Below are 10,168 nucleotides of genomic sequence, written 5' to 3' on the forward strand. Positions count from 1 at the left end.
CTTACCGGGGAACTTTGTTTTATTTTTCCAAGCAACAGTATTTCTTTTCTTTTCTGTGTAGTAATTGAACAGCTGTGTGTCACAGACAAACAACAGCTATCATTTCTCACACAGCACAACAAGATTCCTGTCCACCCACTCATGCCTGGACCAGCCCATCTCCGAGTTATCTTATCTCGTCTTATCACAGGATCATTAAAAAGAATTACAAACCTTTCACCTCTCACAAAACACGTCAAGACAGCAGTTCTACATTTTGGGGAAATAAGCTAATCTCAGTACGCATACAGTGATATCAATACTGGAATGGAACATTTCATTTGATCCACCTTTTTTTCTTATTTATTTGATTCTCATCGTGTGAATGGAAGTTGGGTAAAATGCCACCACCACCGTATTTAATCAGACACCACATGTGCATCTCGGCACACTGAACTGCCAACTCCATCCATTACACTACGCTTGGCTTCCCCACAGAGTGACTGGCAGCAAGGAAAACCCAAGGAAATAGTCATTTATTCTAGATCTTTGGTACAAAAAGGATCAAATGCAGGTATTGTTTGACTGGAGGAATTTTGATACTAATTGGTACTGGGTTATTTGGGTCGATACATTAAAGGTGTTGAGTACCGACACCCAGCCTTACTAATCTGACTGCCGGGCTGTTCATGCAGTCCATATTTTGTTCGTTGTTATACCGACTGTTGACGTAAGCTTACTTTATAGCTAGAAGCGGACACAACTATGAGTTTATGTTCAGCTCAACCTCTGACTGAACTCGGTAAAGAACTCTTGTTCCTGCTGTTATTTCCCTCCAGTCTCTCTGCCTTTTCTTCGTGTCCATATGTTTAAAAACTCATGATGAGCAAGTTTAACCATTTTTATCTCGCACTTAGCATCTTCGCCTCTGTCCGCCATGGATTATGGGGTCCATAAAGCAAGGGCTCTGGCGTTTCCTTTAGTCCCGCCTCCCAGCCCTCGGTCCAGCCTTGTTCTCATTCACATGAAATAACTCTGGATTCGGCTATTAGTGCATTTTACAACTTTTAGGAACTAATGATTTAAATAAGGGAAGTTAACGTACCTCAAACAAAGTGATCCGCTGAGTTAGACATCTCTTTACAAATGTAGGTCTGATGCTGCCTTCACACCATCATCGCACCGCGTATTCGCGTCATTCGCATCATTCGCGTCATTCGCGCCGCCGGTCTCGCCGGGGACTATTTGTGTTCATTCGCGTGCGTGAATCGCGCGAATCGCGCTGGACGTGCCGGAGAGGGGGCGTGGTTTATCGCCCTGAAAGCCGTTCAACTGTCAGCCATTAACCATGGAAAAAATAACCTCTATTTCTGCTTAGTACGTGTTGTGGAAGTCACAGATATCCCGGGAAACTAAATGCCGTCATGTCTGGGTTCATAATATAGTATCGAGCTGTATTCACTGTGTCTAGCAAGCCACACGTCGCTGTTTACTACAGCTGTATGAACACAAAATAAACTGATTTGGCTGTGATTTAAAGGCAATAAACCGAAAAGAAGGGACTCCGAAATAACTACGTAATGATGCTGATTTGATCGTAGAGCTCTGGGTGAACACAGACGGCTACAGTATTTATTTCCTGATTCAACAACGGCAGGACATCAGTGATGACAGGGGGAGCATCTCAACGCTGATAGGCTATCGCGCTGGGGCGTAACGCGAATATTTCGCAGAAGTTGAAAAATTTCAACTCACGCATTTGGGCCGATTTGGCGTTTGACGCGAATTCGCGCCAATCACACCACGAATTTGCATCAATCGCGCCGCGCCATCGCCTCTGTGCATAGACTTTGTATGTAATCTACTCGCGCGAATAATTCGCGCCGCGTTTGGTGTGAACACGGCATAAGAGAAAAAGTACGTTGAGGGCCGATGGCATCATGTGATGCAGCTGGAAATTGTAATTTCACCGTTTTGGGACTACGTCAAATTTTCTTTGAATCTCGGCGCTCTTCCTGTGGATTTGCTGTCTGCACCACACCGGGATCATTTGTATCTAATCTCCTCTTTGCATTAATTTTCCTCGCCTCACCTGATTGAACACAACTTTAGAGCACCTTCTACAGTTGTAGATGATGAGATCGTTGACTTTCGTCTACACGTGGGACACGGACAGCAGTCTCCTGGGTGAGAGTCCTGTTTGTTTGTTTTTAACCACACAGTAGAGCGTCATAGTTTGAAGCTGCCGTATTAGACAACTTGAGAGTCATAGCATGCTGAACAGAGCCAATCTAGCCCTGTTTCTAGCGTTTATGCTAAGCTAAGCTAACCAGCTGCTGGTAGTGGCTACATATTTAAAGTACAGACATTGAATGTGGTATCAATCTTCTCGTCTAACTCGCGGCAACAAAGTGTAAAAGTGTATTGCCCCAAAATGTCAAAAGATTTCCTTCTGCACTACAAGATTTGACCAAGAACACGTAGAGTTAGAAAGCCTACAGGCAGTCTTCGTTTTATTCATTCTTTGGCTACTTACACCAACACATTCATAGCCAAAATACAAAGTAGTCAAGTAGTTTGGGTGGTAAAAACCAGTCAAGTCTTTAAATAAATACTGCACTTAAAGAACACAACCATCTAGCTTGGCATAGATATCAATGTACAAAAGGTTCAATGCCGCTAGTGCTGTATATTTTAAACATCAACAAGAACACCTTTTTTTAAATTAAGTGCAGATTCATTGTTGGCAGATAACAGCTGATTCCCCCCCCCCCCCCCCCCCGCTGCCTTTATAGCCCACTTTTCAGATAAAATGAACATCACTGTGATAAAATAAAAAGTTCACACAGTAAACAAATACAGGTTATTCTCTTCTTTTCAGGTGCTTTGAACTCTGTGGATTCACCATTTGTCATCCTATTGCTGCATGATGAAAAGATTGAACTTGCGAGAGACCCCCCTCTGGTTTACATTAACAGAGACACATTTGATAGTGAAAAGGTTTCATGTGCAGAGAGATTTTGAAACCGTATAAAAACCATGAAAAGAGCCTAAAATCCTCAGTTTGATCTGAATCGGAGTTGAAAGGTTTTCTCTCGTCACAGCGATGTTGGCTGACGCTGCTGTCTCCCTCCGCTGTGCTTTCAAGAAGACAGATCATAATTTAACAGCTTAGTGGTGCAGTAGTTATTACTCGTATAATGTCTTAGACTTCATGATAATCGTCACCTTCCATCTGACTGCACAAGTCATCATTTTGCAGCATTAACGACTCAAAGAAGCTTAAACCACATCCCTCCTTCATGTCCTTCTTACAGAGATTATCAGTGAAATTGCAGTTATTTTTCCCCATAAGTTTCATGACTAAAGCCCCATTCACACGGTACTACTATAACCCGGGGACCTCTAGTCATTTGAAATAATTGCGGAGGTCGTCTGTGATCTCTCGTGCGATTCTAACATGTCCGTAATTTGTCAAGGAAAAGTTCCACCGCAAATTACCTGCCATGTTTCTAAACATCACATGAGGTCTCCTGGTAACATGAGTCATGTGTGAATAGGGCTTATATTAAAATGTATTGCTGTCAGATATGCCGTGAACATCCTCACTTCAACGCAAACGTCTCTCTTATTTTTGAAAACCGGATTTTTCGATGGAAGAACAGAATATATGGATTTTTTGTTTTGAACAGTGTTTGACCGACGACAGTTACTGCATTCCTAGAGCATGGAAGTGCAATTGAGTTCATCTAACAGGACTGAGCCTCGATGTGAGGCTGGACTGATTGTCTTTTCGGACACAGTATTTTTGAGAAAGCCCTTCGGAAGCTGCTGTGGCACAGCGGGTAAAGGAACGGGTTGATGGCGGAGTTCAGCCACAGAAGCCAGAATGTGATCTCGTACCAGTAGTTCGCCACGCATTCGCCGCTACAGGCGGCGCGAATGATCATCAAAAGAGTGTAAGGAGCCCAGCAAATCCCAAAAATGCAAACAATAATGGCCAAAGACTTGGCAATCTTTTTGTCTCGAGAGAGACGAGACACCTGTGTCCTTCGGCCAGGCGCCATGCAGGAGGGCGTGTGCTGACACAGCCTGGGGTTTTCCCTGTTTGGAGAGAACTTCTCCCTCTGCATGAATATCTGACTGTTGTTGGCGCCAACGCAGGAGGACGGGGACAGGACGTCGTCGATGTCCTCGATAACCGCGCAGATAGCGGTGGGCTCGCTGGACGACACCTTACGAGTCTTCACAAAAAACATGGACCAGGCTGCTCCGTCTCTGAGCTTCTTGCGGACCCGCTGCGTCTTGACGTCATTCTCTGCGCAGGCGCCCATGTTCTTGGTCCTGTGGTGGATGTTCAGGTAGATGCTGAGGTTGAGGAATGCCACGGATACAAACGGGGTGAAGAACTCAAAGGTGGACGCGCTGAGCAGGAAGTACCAGGTGAAGTAGAACTCGGCATAGCACTCGTGAGCCGGGACGACGCTGTCGCCGACTATCGCCTCCCAGAAGATGATGGCGGGGCCGTAGAGGAGGAAGGCCAGCGCCCACACCGCCACCATCTTGAACACAGCCTGGCGGGTCATGTTTCGTTGTGCTCTGTATTTAACCTGCATGGAAAGAGAGGCACATGTGTGACTCACAGCCATAACCTCTGCTGCACAACAACACTTTGTGTTACATTTCAGCTGTTATATTAAAGACATTTGCACACATTGGGCATTTCTATTCTTGCGATTAAATTCGACCTAAATATATTTATTTTTTGAATTGTTGCTTTTGTCATGAATACTTTGACACAGAACGTGAACATTACGTGGTAAGAGTATTTTCTTCTTCTTCTTCTTCATAACACCAATAAACCATTACCAATAATGTACATTACATCGTACAACACCACAGACCAGAAAGACTGTATATAAGAAGTGGACGTAGTCGTGGTGATGTCACCCATTGGTTTGTCGACTGCGGTTTTGAAGCCTTGAGTTCGGCATTTTGGCTGCCGCCATCTTGGATTTGCAACCATTTTGCAACCAGTAAGCGAAAGTGACCATATCTGGACTGAGGAGGAGTGACGTAGAGACCTGTCAATCACTGTGTAGCCCCGCCCTAAAGCATACCCTGCTTTATGGTCTGTTTGACTCTAAATTAACCATCATTTACTAAATGAACATCATGCTGTATTGAAGAAGACTTGAAACTAGAGATTGAGACCATAAACTCATGTTTACAATGTTTACTGAGGTAATAAATCAAGAGAGAAGTAGAGTCATTTTCTCATAGACTTCTATACAACCAGAGGAGTCGCCCCCTGGTGGTCAGTAGAGAGAATGCAGCTTTAAGACACTTCAGCATTGACTTCACATACTTTATTAGACCAGATCCACTCCTTCTGTTCTTACCTTTCACAATAAAAGCCCTTGATATATATAAAGGGAACTCAAATTGACTTGGAGCATTTTGCTAAAAGTAAAACGAAGAAAAAATAAATTTCAGAGTAGCTCGAATACAACAGTGTACCTCAAACCTTTTATTTAAAAAAGTGCTCCAGTTGAGGCAAAATCTGCATCACTGCCGGTATGAATAGTTTTGATGCAAAATATTCACAGACGAGTATTTTGCATTTTGATTTTTTTATCGCGGCCTTAACAAACACACAAATGGAGCCCAGTTTGTATAACGAGATGCTGTAAATTAAACCCACTTGTGAGGCTCTTATTCTGCGGTGTGTCACTGAAGCCAAACAGAGAAGGGGGGGGGGGGGGGGGGCTGTGAGCCACATTCACGGATGCGACACAAGCGTGTGAAAGAGACATCTGGTTTCCCTCGCTCCGCTCCTCCCTCGCCCGTCACTCATTCTCTTCACAATCGCCTCATTTTCACTTCACCTCTCAGTCTAAACTCTATCATTAAGCGGGGCTCTTCCATTAACCGTTCTCACTCTTTTTTGTTAATGGTGTTGTTGTTTTTAATCTTCTCTTTGCCTCGAAACATCAGTATCTCTCTGCACCAGCTGTGTATGTCACCGACAATCTCATTTAAAAAAAAAAAAATCCACTTCTCTGAGTCAATGAATAATGAAATAAAGCAACTTCATGACATCATGTCGGTATTGAATGCTCATTATAAAAGCACAAGAGAAAAATCCAGCTTAATAGATGAATAAATCATATTTTCTACTAAGCTGCTGAGATCAAAAGTCTCTAACAGCAGCCACAAGCAAAACTCACTAAACTCTGCTCAGTGAGCAGATAAATACATTAATACGTTCTGACAAACGTCGTCAATCAAAAATAAAACAGGCAGCGAGATAAAAAATGATCCGCATGGAATTATTACAGCTTTATGCCAATAAGACACAAAGGAACATGTTGTCTGGGAGATTAATTCTTGGGAAGAAATTTGAAGATTTTATCAGGTTTTATCAGGTTTTTACGCAGATAAAGCCAACGGGAGCAAGAAATATATGTTAGTGTTTGTTCTGGTTGAAACTCCCTTAAAGGTGCACTCCAGATGTTTCTCAGCTGTAGTTGGTGGACTCACAAGAGACAGATTGTGACAAGCGGGAATTCGCAATAGCTGCGACCGCGTACGCACACGCATCCATACACACACAACCTCGCTCAACACTCGACCTCCATGCCAAGTTTCAGCCTCCTTTGGCGAAAAAGGTGGCGACATTTTTTATGGACCGGACAACCGACCGAAATGAGCTATAGAGCTGCTGGTCGCATTCAAAAAACAAAAAGAATGGACAAAATTGAAGCAGCGTAACTTTTGTTCTCAGCCGATAGTAGAATGCGCCCATTTGTGATCGGATCTCATTTCCTGGCTCGATGTGCAAATAAACACGTGCGTCATTTGAGACAAAATGCGTTTTTGTTTGAGCTTCCTGAGCCTCGTCCGCCAGAAATTTAAAAAAGATGACTTCCTTTGATTCCTTGCCGTGTTCAGGCAAACCGAATCGCCCGACATGTTTGAATATCTTGTATTGGCTTTTCACAATGTTCAGACGTCGTGGAGAAAAGGAGGAACAAAAGGGGGGTCGCAGCTTTGATGATGTATTTCTCTGTTACATCCTTGCCAGGGAACACATCAGGACGCATTAGCGTTTACAATACGAAAGATATCTGGTCCAGCTCGTCCCATTCCGCCTCGACGAGTGCTTTGAGTGATCACAATGTGGCTGTCGTTTAGGGCTGTCCACTTGTGATCCGACCGCCCAATGCTCAAGGTCTTGAGGCCTTTTACACACCAGGGGCCTTTTTATTTTTCTTTGTGCAATTCATTTGCAGGTAAATACATTTTTTTTTCCGGCTGTTGTTTTTTTCATGAGTACTTTAAAACAGCGCGGCAAAAAAGCGAGCTTTAGCACCTCGAATAAAAGCATCAACCAATCACGTTGCGGAACGAGTTGAGTTGCACCAATATTTATGAAACGATACGAAGGATTTATTACTTTTTGCAGCCAGAACTGATCCACTCCTTCCATTATTGCCTTTCACAATACAAATGTACCAGGCGAGTATTTATCTCATGTTCGTGCTGTTTATTCATTGTGCACCCTGGTGTGTGTGTGTGTGTGTAAGGCCTTTAGTCTCAAATGCGAGTCAAGCTCCAAAAACATTGGATCCTACTTTTTCCACAATGCGACTCATTAGCATTTTTCATTTGACCGTCACTGCTGCTTCTTTTCATAAAAAAATCTTTTTATTAAAAAGTCTCAAACCCCAGCCTGAGACGGCCCTGGTGATGATGACACTATGTCATTATTTTTTTCAACCGTTGAAAACTTCCTCCAGATGAACATTCTAAACGTGTTTTCGCTGACGGACTTGAGCAGTGCTTCCTGTGGCGCTTGTGAAATCGAGTGCCCTTTTTTTAACTGCATTAAATTGGGCCTCGAGGACGACTGAGCGGACTCCTAACGTCTGCATCCAAAACAGTCCAATTTAACCAGGCGGCTCCGGCTCTGTGTTCAAAGGTGACACATTCTTTTTTACAATTGACTGTGGTGGTATGTCTACGTGTGTGTGTGTGTGTGTGTGTGTGTGTGTGTGTGTGTGTATGTGTGTGTGTGTGTGTGTGTGTGTGTGTGTTAATGAGCGCCTCTGACACTTGTACTTACTGCTCTTGTGACTGACAGGAAGCGGTCATAACTAATGAGGACGATGTTGAAGACTGAGGCGGTGCAGAGCAGGTAGTCCATAATCAGCCACACCTTGCAGAGCCCTTTACCCAGCATCCAGCGGCCTGTCAGGTTGTACGGGATGTACACCGGGATGCAGAAGGCACCTGGAACAACCACACACAGACACACAAACACTGCATAATGAGTCAACCACCCTCTCCCAGCTAATACTATATTAACGTTTACACCGATCCAGACCACCTTGATGTGACTAGAAATGGACTGGCTGCATACATGTTACCATGGCAAACCCCTGCAGAGAAATTTTAGAAACAAAGGGCATCATTTCTCTTCGGCTGCAGATAAGAGCAGCACAAAAAAGATTGGTGTGACTGTAGAATAATGTAGAAGGATGCTACAAATAAGCAATATTCAAATGGTAATGTAACACATGAATGATGCAAAAAAAGGATGGCAAGGTCACCAATGAATAGTGACTCACTGTAGTAACACTGTGGGGACATAGCAATGTGTTTGTTCATTCATAGAGAGGGACTTGTAAATTGGAGGAGACACAAAGAAGAAGAAGAGGAGGCACCAAACTCACCCACGAGGAAATCAGATATGGCAAGGTTCAGAAAGAAGTAGTTGCTTTGATTCCTCAGGGTTTTATCCACAATAAAAGCCATGATGACCAGTGCGTTTCCGGCCACCACAACGACAACCAGAGTCACCATGAGGACCGATGAGATCACCGCCAGGTAGCCCGGGAGGACGGTCCCAGCCTCGGATACAGCGGGAGTCAAGTTGCCGCTGGAGTTGGACTCCAGGATGTGCGCGCCCATAGTTACCAGAGAGCCAAAACCATTGCAGACCTTTTTTCATTTCACGCACGGAGACGACGAACAAGTCAGATTACGCGCAAAAACGTTCCGCTCCACTCTGCCCTGGAGTCAAGCATGACAGGAGACCTGAGGTTAAATGGAAATACTTTCCCCAAATCTTCCATTCCCCCCCTCAGAAATCTTCTGTTATTTGAAGAGACACAAGTTGAAATGAAAGCTTTTATTTTTATTTTTTATAAATATATAGATATTGTAGGTCCTCTAGGTGCGCTCTCTCTTCTCTCCGGGCAGCCGGGTTATTACTCCATTAATAGTGCTGGTTGGCTCCTGGATGTGTGGGCACAGCGGAGCGCACAGTTGCTTTTGTTACCAATGTCAAGACTGTCAGACTAGAAAATAACTACTATATCCGGTCATATTTACAAAATAAAGGTCTCACAGCGACCTTGTTTTATTTGAAGAGGGAAGGCTTTCTAACTATTTAAGATATGCATTTGGAAGAAATTTGAATGCGTTGAATTCATGTTTTCTCTAAACATTACCTAAAAGAAAATTGTATGGAAATTCAACATGTAGCCGAAATAAAAAAAGACAATTGGAATGACCACAAGTCCTTGCAAGTCCGCCTTAAATCACAATAATGTGTCAGTTGTCCACCAGATGGAAAAAACACCCCAAACCATGTAGGATCATTTGAAATTCCCTGCATAGCTATGGGTGTTGTCAGTAAAGACAAAGAGGTGTGAAATGAGTTCGCTTTTATTTTGTAGGCTAGACCACATCCTGTTTTTGCTCTGGGTGATTTCTGCGCACTTGACGTTGCGCTTCTTTGTCCGCGCAGCAGCTGATCAAAGGCTGAAGAAGTCTGCAATCTGTAGCTGAAGTGGTCCAGACGCCCGAAGCGGACTGAGGAGAACCGATGCGAGCTGCGGCCTGCAGGAGGTCTGCAAGGAGCCACTCCTCATCAGCTGACTGATATTTACACCAGACCATCAAGTTCAGGGACTCAGGAGTCGATGTCCATTTGGCAAAGAATCACCCTCTTCTTCCTTTGTTGTCTCCTCCACGGTTTTACATCACTGTTCATCAACACATATCCGAACACCCCCGCTTCTGTCTGAAACTTTTACAGCTCTTGTATTTTCACAATTTTCACACATCAATGTAGACATTCAGATTCATTTTAGAAAAAGAAGCTACTCTAATAATCACA

General features: G+C 43.8%; 1 protein-coding gene across 1 annotated transcript; it reads right to left on the reverse strand.

Annotated features, from left to right (window-relative positions):
- Window positions 1-2,768: 2,768 nt before the first annotated feature.
- LOC142946220 (histamine H3 receptor) lies at window positions 2,769-9,948 on the reverse strand. The gene is made up of 4 exons (XM_076087282.1): window positions 9,769-9,948; window positions 8,718-8,985; window positions 8,108-8,274; window positions 2,769-4,589 (listed from the first exon to the last, which is right to left on the reverse strand). Exons 1-4 carry the CDS (start codon window positions 9,946-9,948, stop codon window positions 3,729-3,731), a joined length of 1,476 nt encoding a protein of 491 aa, XP_075943397.1. The 3' UTR covers window positions 2,769-3,728.
- Window positions 9,949-10,168: the final 220 nt, after the last annotated feature.

The sequence above is a fragment of the Anarhichas minor genome, unplaced genomic scaffold (genome assembly GCF_050575085.1).
Source record: "Anarhichas minor isolate MPS153535 unplaced genomic scaffold, ASM5057508v1 ptg000010l, whole genome shotgun sequence".
NCBI lineage: Eukaryota > Metazoa > Chordata > Actinopteri > Perciformes > Anarhichadidae > Anarhichas > Anarhichas minor.